The following is a 14,614-nucleotide window of genomic DNA, read 5'->3' as shown; positions in this document are numbered from 1 at the left end:
GTTATTAAAACTATTATGATTAGAAATGTGTTGAAAAAATCTGCTCTGCGGTAAACAGAAAATGGAGGACAAATATTCAGGAGGACGAATAATTCAGACATTAACTGTACATATATATGTGTGTTGTGTGTTAGACTGGTGGTCAGGTGTTTGCTGTATCAGGAGAGCTCCAGCTGGAGGGGGACGTGACGTACCTGTGCTGCTCAGTCAATGGAGTTCTGTCCCGACCCAAACTGGTCATCCTGGACAACACCGTACACATCTTTTCTATGGTGGGTTTCACTTTTACTGAAAGGAGAAGCTGCTCTGAATTGACAGAATTATAATATCATCATAAATGTAAAACACATTGTTTTAAACTTGTTTCTTTTATCATACCAGTTTTCTGTATCTGGAGACACTTTAAAAGACTTATTTTGTTTCTCAACCACATTCCTGGAGGATCACCAGCACTGCATGTCTTGTTTGTTTGTCACACCTTTTAGAGGTCTTTCAGTCTCTGCTAATGAGCTGATGATCTGAATCAGGTGTGTTTAATTAAGAAGACCTGGCTGTTTCTCAATTCCAAGAACGCAGAGAATGGACCTGCGTTCTTGTGAAGAGCGGTCTTGCCAGGTCATCTCGGAAGATCAAACTAAGGAGACCGTGAGAACACAGAACGCGTCCTGTGAGAAATGAGATGCTGCGTTCTTCGTGATGGTCACATGACCTTCATGTATTTTTAATAGAAAATTATTTAAATATTACAGCATTCATACAACCATTTATTGTTGTCCCCCATTTCAATATACAGTGCATACCGAGAGTATTCATAGCGCTTCACTTTTTCCACATTTGTTTATGTTACAGCCTTATTCCAAAATGGATTAAATTCCTTTATTTCCTCAACGTTCTACACACAATCCCCCATAATGACAATGTGAACAAAGAGTTTTTGAAATTGTTGCAAATTGATTAAAAATAAAAAAGCTGTAAAATCACATGTACATCAGTATTCACAGCCTTTGGCGTGAAGCTCTAAATTGAGTTCAGGTACATTCTGTTTCCACTGATCATTCCTGAGATATTTCAGCAGCTTCATTGGAGTTCACCTGTGGTCAATTCAGTTGATTGGACATGATTTAAAAAGGCATACACCTGTCTAAATAAGGTCCCAGGGTTGACAGTGCATGTCAAAGCATAAACCAAGCATGAAGACAAAGGAATTGTCTGTAGACCTCTGAGACAGGATTGTCTGGAGGCACAAGGATGGGGAAGGTTACAGAAAAATTTCTGCTGCTCTGAAAGTTCCAATGAGAACAGTGGCCTCCATCATCCGTAAGTGGAAGATATTTGGAACCACCAGGACTCTTCCTAGAGCTGGCCGGCCATCTAAGCTGAGTCATCGGGGGAGAAGGGCCTTAGTCAGGGAGGTGATCAATAACGATGGTCATGTCTGAGCTCCAGCGTTCTTCTGTAAAGATAGGAGAACCTTACGGAAGGACAACCATCTGTGCAGCAATCGACCAATCAGGCCTGTATGGTAGAGTGGCCAGACAGAAGCCACTGCCCGCCTGGAATTTGCCAAAAGGCATCTGAAGGACTCTCAGACCATAAGAAACTAAACTCTCAGGTCTGATGAGACTAAAATTGAACTGTTTGGAGTGAACGCCAGGCGTAACGTTTGGAGAAAAGTAGTCATCGCTCATCACCAGGCTAATACCATTCCTACAGTGTAGCATGATGGTGACAGCATCATGCTGTGGGGATGTTTTTCAGCAGCAGGAAATGGAAGACTAGTCAGGATAAAGGGAAAGATGAATGCAGCAATGTACAGAGACATCCTGAATGAAAACCTGCTTCAGAGTGCTCTTGACCTCAGACTGGGGCGACGGTTCATCTTCCAGCAGGACAATGACCCAAAGCACACCGCCAAAATATCAAAGGAGTGGCTTCACAACAACTCTGTGAATGTCCTTAAGTGGCCCAGCCAGAGCCCAGACATAAATCCTTTTGAACATCTCTGGAGAGATCTAAAAAATGGCTGTACACCGTCGCTTCCCATCCAACCTGGTAGAGCTTGAGAGTTACTGCAAAGAGGAATGGGCAAAAATTCCCAAAGACAGGTGTGCCACGCTTGTGGCATCATATTCAAAAAAACTTGAGGCTGTAATCACTGCCAAAGGTGCATCAACAAAGTATTGAGCAAAGGCTGTGTTATTGATGTATTGATTCAATATTGATGTACAGTTTTCTCCTTCCCCATGTGAAGCTAATGTGTGTATTGTTGTATTCTTCCAGGAAGGAAGTGCGCAAGTGGACGTCCCAGTGCCCAAGTTTCTGGCAGGTGTCAGTGGCTCCAGTGCACAGGGTGGCGCTGTTGCACCCATGACCGGCACTATAGAAAAGGTATTTATACTGTAGTTAGCATGAAAACACATTGTGACACATACAGTAAAACATACAGTACCTTTCAGAATATACGAAATGCTCCTTATTTTCACCAAAATAAAAGGGATCAAGGTTAAGAGCATGGCGGGGTGAAAACAGTTGAAGATCAGGGCAAATGTAACCTACTGTGTTTCCTGAGAAACATTTAAGCATGCTTTGTAGCTTCTGAAGGACGGCATCAAATAAAAAGATTATATTTAGGCAAAATGAGAAAAATTTACCATCTTCAGTCTGTTCAAATGTTTTCACCCCCTGTCTTTTTGTGTGTGTCACTGAATTGCGAATCTGTCTGTAGGTTTTAGTCAAGGCTGGAGACTCAGTCCAGAAAGGAGATCCATTAATGGTGATGATTGCCATGAAAATGGAGGTGAGGCTCCATCTCTTTCTCAGTCAGTGCACTTGATAGTTTGCATCACAGCTGACGGGTCTTTCTCTCTGCGCAGCACACCATCCGCGCACCCAAAGCCGGCGTCATCAAGAAGGTGTTCTTCAAGGAGGGCTCGCAGGCCAGCAGACATGCAGCTTTGGTGGAGATGGAGGAGGAAGAGGAGGCCGCTGGAGAAGAGTAAAGACACACCATGAAAAATACACTCAGATCGATCCTCATTAAAATCTAGTGAAGCACTACACTTTACTTTGGACCTTTAGAGATTTAAGAAGCTCACTTAAAACCGTTTTGATTATGTAAAAGCATTTGGTGTCACTTGTAGCTTGCTTTGTGTGGATTTTCCTGATTATTTAGTGTTTTAGTAATTATTTTGTACACAAAAATAACCACACACATTTAAACAAAACCATCTCTCTGATGTTGTTGTCTGCCCCATACTTATTACCAATATCAAAGGATTGGTTAACACTGATTTGTGGTGAACAAGGTGCCTTGATGTTGGTTTGACAAGAATCTGTAACGACTTACACTTAATCATTAAAGATTTCTTTTCTATTTCTTGAGTTGTCTTTAACAATCAATTCGAAACTAAGTATTATTGAAGAATAAATATAAAACAAAACATTTCGAAAATAAATATGTCGACACATTAATTAATTCATTTGCTTCAGCGTAGTCCCTTATTTATAAGGGGTCGTCACAGTGGCATCAAATGTTGAAACATTTCATTAATAATGAATTATAATCATTTCAAGGAAAAAAGTTTAAAAAATAATAATAATTTGAGATTAACAAACAAAAGTCAAAACCAATAATTAGAGAATAATAAAGACAAAACATAACATTTAGACAAAAACAAAGACGACGAGAAACAGAAACATCAAGAGGTCATAAAAGCCGTATTTGAGAATTAAAGAAAAGTGGAAGCAAAATTATTTGAAAATAAGAATATGGAAAAAATTAATTGAGAATAATAAAGTTGAAACAAAATAATTTGAGAATATAGTGTTAATTTCAAGAATACCATGCTGGAAAAAGAAATAATTCAAGAGTCAAAACATTACAAGAATAATTGTCAGAATTATTAGAGAATAAAAAAGCTGAAACAAAATGATCTGAGAATAAAATAAAAACAATATAGTTGAAATAAAATAATTTGATAATAATAAAAACAAAACATTTAAAGAGGCAGTGTCTAAAGTTGAAATATTGATAGAAAATTAAAGAAAATATTTATTGAAATATTTATAGACTCTATATTTAGAGTCACACAAGCCATATTTGAGAATAAAAAAGTATAAACAAAACTGCGGATAAAAAAAGTTGAAAGAAATTAAGTTGAGACTAATAGTGTAAAGAAAATAAGTTGTTCTTGATTTATTTCGTTTCGACTTTATTATTCTCATATAAAGTTAACATTTCAAGAATAATAAAGTCAAAATAAAATAACTTGATAAAATCAAAAAATAAAATAACTTATAAGAAAATAAAAAATAATAAGTATATTTGAGAATACAGTTGATTCCACATAATTCAAGAATCTAAGTCAAAACTAAATAATCTGAGTATAAAGTCGAGAGAGAATAATAAAGTATAAGCAAAATAATTCAAGAATATTAGTCAAAACATGGAAAAATACAGAGAATAAAGTTGAAACAACAGTTCCAGAATAATAATGCCGAAATGAAATAATTTGAGAATATACATAAAACAAAATAATGCAAGAATAATAAAAGTGCACACATTAGTCAAGAATAAAATCATGAATGTCTGCAAGATTCAGTCTTGTTCCAGGAGTGGATCAGGATGTCATCAATGTACACCGGTAGAAAAGCAGTGGATAAACTCCCCGAACACCTCATTAATGTGCGCTTGGTATACAGAGGGGCGTTGACAAGTCCATATGGGATGACTAAATACTCATAGTGGCCTGTAGGGATCGCAAAAACAACCGTCCACTTCTTCCCCAATGTATTCTAATGGGATTTTACACACTCCTGATCCAGTAGGGTGAAGATTATGTCTCTTTAAAGCTGTTGCGCCATCTAGTGCTTAAAAGCCTTACATGTTTGTGTTTAACTTGTCTATTAAATTAATTTATGCATTAAAGTGACAATAGAATATAATACATGCTTATATGATTCAATATGAGCTAATGGTGGCTAATCCACACGCACGTCATAGTGAATAAGGACATCGTGTGAAAATAAGGCAATATACTGATTACATTTTGAAGTCCAGCACTCACATCACAATCACATCAAGCAGACGATAACCCAGTAAGCACAATCTGGGGTTTGAATCTTCTGATCTGCAAAGTGAAATTGGACAGAAAGCGAGGTTTTGTTTGTCATCGATCATGTGACCCTAGGAAACCAATACATGCTTCCAAACCAGGCTTCACTGTAAATTACACTAAATGCATTATTCACGCATTGAAGCTTCAGGGTCATCAGTAACAACACTTGTTTGAGTGCTTCTGGGATGAGGGTAGGTGAATATTTGTATTTGATGGTAATATTTTATGCGTCTGGCCTTAAGTGGAAGGCCTCAAGCCTCTGTCCTTGGTCACACAGAAAAACCTGGAAGCAGCAGGGGACGTGGAGTATCCCTGTTGTAGATCCTTCTCAATGTACTCCTCTGTAGTCTTCTGTTCAGAAAGGGAAAGAGAATAAATCATTCCTCTGGACATTGGTTCACTAGGGAGAAGATCTATGGCACAGTCTTGTGGTCTATGACAGGAGTGCCCAAACTCAGTCCTGGAGGGACGATCTCCTGTAGATTTTAGCTCCAAGTTGCTTTAACACTCCTGCCAGAAATCTTCTATTACACCTAGTAAGAGCTTGATTAGCTGGTTCAGGTGTGACTAATTGGGGTTGGAGCTAAACTCTGCAGGGCACCGGCCTTCTAGGACTGAGTTTGGGCACCCTTAGTCTATGAGGTGGTTGTCTGAAGGCTTGTTTTGGGCAGAAAACAGCACCAAAGTGGGATTGGTCCTTTGGGATGTCGATGAAGCGATTCTTTAAAGGACTTTCAATAGATGTGGAATGAACTGGAATCACAACAGGAGATGAGATGGGTCTTGGAAGATCAGGGAAACAGTTCTTGCTCCACTTCATATTTGGCCAGATGACCATATGATGGAAGGATCATGGGAACCATGTCCTGGAAGCCCAAGCACTATTCCAGCAGTGGATTCCTCCAGAACCAGTCAATGTACATTCTCCACATGAACTTGAGCAAAACAGAGTCGTCCTTGTCTTCGGTGGACGTCCAGTTATTGACTGAATTGTGTACATGGTTTGACTGAATCTCTTTTGAGTTGCAGTTGTTGACATACAGATGCAGAGATGAGGTTGTCTGCTGACCCAGAACTTAAAAAGGCATCCACTGGAACACAATGAAGAGCAGTAGTGAGTTGCACAACAGTGGTTTCTGTATGTACACTGGGATCTACAAAGGAGATGAGGTAACTACACTCACCACAGGTCATGGAGGACAGAGGAGACATGTACAAATAACGTGGATAATAACAAATCAATAAGTAACTATAAGAAACTGTCCTCAACTCAACCTGAATTCTTCCTGAGACTACATTTTCCCACTACACCAAAGACAAATCATGATCTACTTCAGCACTGACAAGTGAGATAATCCTGGTCCTGGTGTTTGTGTTGTGGTTGCAGGTGAAGACGTTCACAAGAGTAAAAACAAGAAAGCCAGGATAACAGAAACAGTGTGGCTTTACCGACTTTAATCAGCACGTCCAGGCTTAGTCCATTGCACATTTGCTGATCCAGGATGTAGATAACCAGGATAAGGTTAGCATCCTTCAACAGACCACAGGATCAATCACAGAATTAATGATGCAAATATAGATAAAAGCCAACCTGAGCCAATAAGGTAACAAGCCTATTGATCTTCAATTTCTTTCTGTAGAGACTTAATGGTTGTGAGGTGGACCCATGGAGGAGGTAGGGTAGTTGGCTCCAGAGAAGCAGGTGATGGAAGAGCCCAAGGTGGAGACGGGGAGCTGAAGATCTTGGGTGACGTGGTTGACCGGTAGAAGTGAGATGTGTTGTCGAGTTGGCAGGGCTGTAGGCCTGATTGGAGCCAGCATAAGTGGAGGCTGGGTTGGTGCAGACAGGGCAAGAACTTTTTGCGCTGATGGATAATTGTGTAATAGATGGCTGTGTTATATATCAGGTTGTATATCAGGGGTACTTAACTCTGTTCATGGAGATCTACCTTCTTGCAGACTTCAGATCCAACCCATATCAAACACAACTAAATCAACTAGGATCTAAAGGAGCACTCAGTAATTAAACACCAGTGTGTTCGATTACGGATGCAGTTGAACTCTGCAGGAAGGTAGATCTCCAGGAACAAGGTTGGGCACCCCTGTTGTATATGATTACATGAGACACCTGCAGTATACCACTGTTTTGTCATTGCAAGTGTCTAAATAAATGTAAAAAAAAAAGTGACAGCGCCAACTAATGGTCAGGCATGCAGTTTTTTTTGGATCTCTGTCATCGGCATAATTTGAATAACGCTGTTGTCTGTCGTGAAACTTCAAAATGGTTATTTGAATGAACTTCGGGTTGAATGCCTAAAGTAAGGGCTGTTTTTGAGACACCAGGGTGCATAAATTGAGTGATTTTTTTATTTATAAGAATGGGGAAGTTGTTGTGAATGTCTCCTTGGTTAGTTTTATGATTACAAAACACAAAAAATCAGCATCAAATGCAGATATTTATTAATTACTGTGACTTCAGCATGTGGAAAAACTACACTGACATTAAGATTTGTTCACGACAGACTCTGAAGACAATTGAGTTGAAAAGGAATACAATTTATTCATGTTTTATCCTGTGTATCTGCGTAATTTGCATTGTGTTCTGATGTTCCGGTGTTGCTCTATTTCACAACCTAAAGACGACCATACACGGCTCTAACCACTGAAACACTTAGCAGGAAGAGACTCATTCTTTCACTTCTTCCTGTCAAACTGACTTTCTTCTGGATTTTTGGTTACAATTTAAACTGGAATCATTGATCAGTGAAGAACAAAGAGAAAAAAAAGGAATTAAAAAACAAATAGTTTTTTAAAAGGCAGCAGATCTGTATGATTTTTTTTTTCTTCGGTTTTTTTAAACATTCAAAAAGTGAAAGTAAAGTTGATATTGCTAGATCTCAAACAGAGGAAATGGCTTCGTCAGCTGAATATGATTATATTTGTCCTGTGTGTCATGAAATCTTCAATGCTCCAGTTCTTCTGTCGTGTGGTCACAGTTTCTGTAAAGAGTGCCTTCAACAGTTTTGGAGAAGCAAGAATACTCAGGAGTGTCCCGTCTGCAGGAGAAGCTCCTTAATGACTGATCCTCCAGTTAATCTGGCTTTAAAAAACTTGTGCGAGTCGTTCCTGAAGGAGAGAAATGAGAGACGCTCATCAGGATCTGAGGAGATCTGCAGTTTACACAGTGAGAAACTCAAACTCTTCTGTCTGGAGGACAAACAGCCTGTGTGTTTAGTGTGCAGAGATTCAAAACAACACGACAATCATAAATTCAGACCAGTCAGTGAGGTGGTTTCATCATATAAGGTAAGACACATTTATCCCTGAAAATAGAAACGTGTATTAGTTGTATTTTACACATGTATTTCCTGAACCATTTTGCATATAGTGTTTTCTGAATGCATTATCACTCTCTGATATCTGGACTGTAACCTCTAGGAGGAGCTTAATACAGCACTGAAGTCCTTACGATGGAAACGTACATGTAATGAAGAAATGAATGGAGAATTTAAGAAAACGTCTCAACACATCAAGGTGAGGATTATCTCCATTTGCAGGAGTAGTTGGGGATTTTATAGCTGTCCAAATGCAGAGAGTTTTTCTCTCTCCACTTGTGTAATTGCCTACTGTTTTGCAGTAACTGCAGTATGATCCACATCTCTGAGGCCCCGTTTATGTTTTAGTTTTAAAACGCACAAGTTTTGCTACGGCTATGCCATCCATCCACACTACGCCGGAGTTTTCAAGCCCCGAAAACAGAGTATTTTGGAAACGATGGAGAGGCAATTTTCATTCTAAAACGCTGCTGCTCCGTCTCAGTGTGGATGGGGGAAAACGGAGACGTCTGAAAACGGAGGCGGGCTGCAGACGTTAACCTATCTGATTGGGACTTTTTCCTCAATATTAAGTAGCCTACACACAGTTCATTCCTGCATCCTCTGCTTGTAAGTTCCGACAAATATAGTGAGATTGGATCCAGCGGTAGATCCTTGATGAACAGTCCGACGCGCACAGCTCTCATATGGGTATGTGCACTCTGCAGTGCATGCCAGAGTGTGTATGTGGTCACGTGATGTGCGTTTTCACTGTTTTATTGTAAATGCAGAGTTGTTCAGAAATGCTGGGTGAAACGCTAGTGTGGACTCGGATCGTTTTCATTCCAAAACGCCGTTTTAAAACTAAAACGTGTTAGTGTAAACGGGGCCTCAGTTTCCAAAATGAGATCAATCAGAAAGTCATTTTGACCACCACTGTAAATGAACCTTACAGCTACACTTTGTGGTCTTTTGCAGCAGAAAATCAGGATCTCCTGCACTGAAAACTGCATTCTTGAAGTGCAAGAAATTGTGTGTCCTTAAACAGATTGTACTTTATACAAATTACTGGTAAATACCAGAAAATACATTGAGAAGTTTTAAATTAACTAGTAATTTTCTGGAGTTTCTGCATATGAGCATGTAATACTTCAGTACATGAGACATCTACTCCAGGCCAATCAGGATGTTCAGTTAGTTACAATTTATAATAAAACAGTTGACCCATCATTACACCTTCACCCACCCTTATGACCAAACCTGTCCCTAACCTTACCTGTATCCTGGACCTTACCTGAACCCAAAAGAGCACATGTCACTCCGCTACTCACCCGTTTGCACTGGCTGCCAGTTGCTGCTTGCATCAAATTCAAAGCTCTGATGTTTGCTTACAAAGCGACCTCTGGCTTTGCTTCTTCTTATCTGCTCTCACTTCTGCAGATATATGTGCCCTCCAGAAACTTGCGTTCTGTGAATGAACGTCGCCTCGTTGTTCCATCCCTAAGAGGGAAGAAATCACTTTCCCGAACTCTCACATTCAATCTGCCCAGTTGGTGGAATGAACTCCCTAACTACATCAGAACAGCAGAGTCACTTGCTGTCTTCAAGAAACGACTAAAAACTCAACTATTTAGTCTCCACTTTCCTTCCTAATCTTAACTGCCTCTCTGGCTATACCACTAACTGTTCTCTCTCTCTTTAAAAAAAAACATTACTAATGCTTTGCTTCTTAGACTTTACACACCTGAAACTTGTCTATAGCGCTTGTTCACTGCTGCTCTTATAGTTGTGTAAATTGCTTCCTTGTCCTCATTTGTAAGTCGCTTTGGATAAAAGCTTCTGCTAAATGACTAAATGTAAATGTATCCTACAAGTGTTGTGCAATGCGACATGAACACAATAACTACATTGTACTTATTTTTTTAATGCAAATACCCAGTAGTTAAGGCCGCTTAATATATAGTGGGACTGAACATCCTGATTCCTGATGCTGAAGTATTTCGGCCGGCCATTGGCTTGGTGTGTCTTGGCCTTTACTAATGTCTTCATATGTTTGTCCTATCAAATATGAAATCCCCAGAGTTAGATCAACCATTTTCCTGGGTACATGTTTTCCTTGACTTCAGAAATTAAAAGTTAAAATTATAACTTTTAATTTGGTTGTGAGAATAAAGTTTGTACATTTAACTTATTCTTCAAGCAGTGTGGGAGAATTCCCCCCAACCCCTAATTAAAAGAGACAGAAAAAGGGGAGAGAGGGGAAAAAATTGAGGTTTGGTTCTCCAAACACGTTGCCACTCAACTCTTAACTGGCTTAGAGATTTGACGAAGATGTGTTGAGAGTACTGCTCCAGAATAAGTCTGAGATGATTGAAGTGAATGTGGTTTGATTTCAGGCTCAAGCTGAGCACACAGAGCTTCAGATTAAACAGCAGTTTGAGAAGCTTCATCAGTTTCTCCGAGATGAAGAAGAAGCTACAATCACTGCACTGAGGGAGGAAAAGGAGCAGAAGAAGCAGGTGATGAAGAAGAAGCTGGAGGAGATGAACAGACACATCTCAGCTCTTTCACACATAATCAAGGACACGGAGGAGATGCTGAAAGCCAATGACGTCTGCTTTCTGAAGGTCTGGTTTCAGATCAGTGATTGATTGATTGATGATTGATTGAGTTGTTGATGATCAGTTGTGTGTTTGTTCTGCAGGAGTTTTCAGTCTCAATGAAAAGGTGAGTGATCTGCTGGTTTCTCTGCTCTCTCTGTTCTTCTGAAGTCAAAGCCACTGCAGTTCTGACTCCTGAATGTTCTTCCAGAGTCCAGATCTCTCAGCCGGATCCACAGATGCCTTCTGGAGCTTTGATTCATGTGCCACGCTACTTGGGCAACCTGCCGTTCAGAGTCTGGAAGAAGATGCAGGACATTGTCCAGTACAGTGAGTCTGAGCTCTTACACACACACATTGGAGATCAAGCAGGTTTAACGCACACAGAAGCACTAGACTGATTCAGCTTGGAGAAAGTCAAGATCATAGTCAAAAAAAAATATTATGTTATTGAAAAATATGAAATAATTTTTTTAAATAGCAAAAATCAAGAAAAACAAAAAATATCTACAATTTTATTGTATTATCTTTTCATTTCTAAATATGTTTGGTGAAATATTTTTTTAAAAAATATATCTGTTTAATAATCTGTTTTGTTCAAATGCACAAATATATATTACCCATATTCAATGAGAAATGTATATATATATGTGTATATGTATATGTATATGTATATGTATATGTATATGTATATGTATATATATATATATATATATATATATATATATATATATATATATAAATATATATAGACCATTTCAAGGTGGTCATGTCATTGGCCCATGAACATTTCCTGCTTGTTATCAAACTATTTCATAACTGTAGCAAGAGGCAATTTGATCATAACTCAATGTTAAAACAGCTATCATAACATCATTTATCAATATGTGGCTCTTTTTGGTTCTTGGAGTCTATAGAAATTAAAAATGCAAAACAGGAATACGTTGGGACCATTGTTTTTGTTTACATCCCTCAAAATGGTCTATATATATATATACATGCATATAGTGGGAGTCAGAATTATAAGCCCTCCAAAATTATTCGCCCCCTGTTTATTTTTCCCCAATTTCCGTTTACCGTAGAGCAGATTTTTTTCAACGCATTACTAAACATAATAGTTTTACTAACTCATTTCTAATAACTGATTTATTTTATATTTTCAATGATGACAGTAAATAATATTAGACTAGATATTTTTCAAGACACTTCTATACAGCTTAAAGAGACATTTAAAGGCTTAACTAGGTTAAAGGTAGGGTAATTAGGCAAGTCATTGTATAATGATGGTTTGTTCTGTAGACTAACAAAAAAATTGCTTAAAGGGGCTAATAATATTGACCCTAAAACTGTTTTAAAAATTAAAAACTTAAAAAAATTAAAAACTTTATTCTAGCCGAAATAAAACAAATAAAACTTTCTCCAGAAGAAAAAATATTATCAGACATACTGTGAAAATTTCCTTGCTCTGTTAAACATCATTTAGGAAATATTTGAAAAAAGAAAAAAATTTAAGCGGGGACTAATTATTCTGACTTCAACTGTGTGTGTGTATATATATATATATATACACCACTATGCCATTAATTTTAGAAAGATTGTTTTGGAATTAAATTCACAGAAATTAATTTATTATATAAAAATAATACAGCAAAATTCCATTGGGATCAGTTTGACTTCAAGAACAGATTAAGACTTAACTAAACTCTTTGGATTTTGTTAGCAGATTTAGACTAGACTAAAACTATAATCAATTCAGAAGACTAAAATATGATTAAAAATAAATCAAAATCTGCTTTCAAAATGAACATGGCTGCTAACCTGAGAAAAGTGCGATCAGTTTGGTTTATATATTCTGACATTATATTTAGAAAAAATATATATCCATCTTTATTTATGCATCAAAATGCAATATATTTATTTGCAATCATATTGTTTTGGTTATTACCATTTTTACGTTTTTAATTAAACACATTTAATGCATATTTTCACCACATGATTTGTGGTTTATAACACCAAAAGGTTCTCTGACATATTTCCCATTCATTTTCTGTCTGTGAAGGAACTGTCTGTAATTTTTTTTTAATTCATAAAGTTCGATTGATTTTAATCTCCAAAATCTCAGTTTGTCTCGATGGACACAAATGTCTGAATCCCACATTTAATGTTTGACTCTGCTGCCATTAAATACTGATAATAAAACTAATAACACTGACAGTGATGAGAGGAAAATATCTGATGTGTTTGATCAACAGACGAGTGTCATAATTCACAATAATCTGTGAGTGATCATTATATGAACATGAGAATAAAAGCAGCTGTTGATTGTGTCTCTTCAGCTCCTGTCATTCTGGATCCAAACACTGCAAACGAATATCTCGAGCTGTCTGATGAGCTGACCAGCGTGACATACAGAGGAAACAAACAACCAGTTCCTGATAATCCAGAGAGATTTGACTGTTATCGTTGTGTTTTGGGTTCAGAGGGATTTAACTCTGGAAAACACTGCTGGGACGTGGAGGTTAAAGGGAGTGACTGCTGGAGACTTGGAGTAACAACAGCATTAAACCAGAGAAAGGGACAGGGTTTCTTTAACTCTGATGTCTGGAGTGTAAAGTATGGATGGTCTGGAGGGCCTGGCTTTTGTGTTGATCAGGCTCTTGATCGAGTGCGAGTTGATCTGGATTATGACAGAGGAACAGTGTCTTTCTCTGATGCTGTAAATAATGAACATCTACACACTTTCACAACCACCTTCACTCACACTCTCTACCCTTTCTTCAGTAATTATAGTCTTGTTTTCCCTCTAAAGATTTTACCGTCCAGTATTCAGTACTCATTACAGCTGTAGTTCAGGATCTTTCCTGCTTTCGTCATCTCTCTATATTTTACCACAAAAGTAAAAGTCTAAATATCAGCACACACAGTACACACACATCTATACAATTTTTATTGATAGATACATTTTTTCCCAGTTGCACCAAATTAATCAAAATTAAGAAAGATTTTAAACAATTTTACACTCTCATTGTTATTCCTATTTAAATAGATTTATTTATTTTTCTTTAATCCTGAATTGTAAAATCTATAATTTCCAGAAACATACATTTAGCAGTACGGCTTCTCTTAACATTAAAGGGTCAGTTCACCCAAAGATGAAAATCTGTCATCATTTACTCTCCCTTTACTTGTTTCAAAAGTACTACACCTTTTAAAATCTTAAAATTACAGTTGGGTAAATTACTGTAAATATTTATCCCTTAAAATTTGTCTACTGTAAAAATATGAATGAAAATATGGGTAAAATCTCACCTGTAGTAAGTCAGTCTGTCTTTTAACCATTTACTGGAATCTTCTAGAAATCTATTTCTGCTTAGCGTTACTCATAGACTGCGTTTTGGTTCTGTCGATGTAACTCGCAGATGATCTCTAAATCAGCCTGCGCGAATGTGAAGCGAGTATCAAACCAACTTTTTTTGCACATGAAGCATTTTTATTTTCAATTTTTTAATTAAAAATAAAACAGCTAAAAGAATTATATCTCTTATTATAAAAGACATAAAATAAATATCTACAAAATAATTTA

General features: G+C 37.6%; 2 protein-coding genes across 2 annotated transcripts in view; both read left to right on the top strand.

Annotated features, from left to right (window-relative positions):
* mccc1 (methylcrotonyl-CoA carboxylase subunit) overlaps positions 1 to 3,373 on the top strand; it is a 26,018-nt gene extending 22,645 nt beyond the window's left edge. Inside the window, exons 16-19 of the mRNA XM_056448101.1 lie at positions 135 to 272; positions 2,281 to 2,388; positions 2,726 to 2,797; positions 2,874 to 3,373. Coding sequence (XP_056304076.1) covers positions 135 to 272; positions 2,281 to 2,388; positions 2,726 to 2,797; positions 2,874 to 2,999 — 444 coding nt within the window. The 3' untranslated portion in view covers positions 3,000 to 3,373. The remainder of the gene's footprint in view (positions 1 to 134; positions 273 to 2,280; positions 2,389 to 2,725; positions 2,798 to 2,873) is intronic.
* Positions 3,374 to 5,450: 2,077 nt separating this feature from the next.
* Positions 5,451 to 14,043, top strand: LOC130216206 (E3 ubiquitin-protein ligase TRIM35-like). Its single transcript, XM_056448102.1, has 7 exons — positions 5,451 to 6,639; positions 6,758 to 8,423; positions 8,556 to 8,651; positions 10,828 to 11,058; positions 11,136 to 11,158; positions 11,243 to 11,361; positions 13,368 to 14,043. Exons 2-7 carry the CDS (start codon positions 7,947 to 7,949, stop codon positions 13,877 to 13,879), a joined length of 1,458 nt encoding a protein of 485 aa, XP_056304077.1. The 5' UTR covers positions 5,451 to 6,639; positions 6,758 to 7,946; the 3' UTR covers positions 13,880 to 14,043.
* Positions 14,044 to 14,614: the final 571 nt, after the last annotated feature.

This window comes from Danio aesculapii, chromosome 22 (assembly GCF_903798145.1).
Source record: "Danio aesculapii chromosome 22, fDanAes4.1, whole genome shotgun sequence".
Lineage (NCBI taxonomy): Eukaryota > Metazoa > Chordata > Actinopteri > Cypriniformes > Danionidae > Danio > Danio aesculapii.
This window is presented reverse-complemented; position numbering and strand designations above follow the sequence as displayed.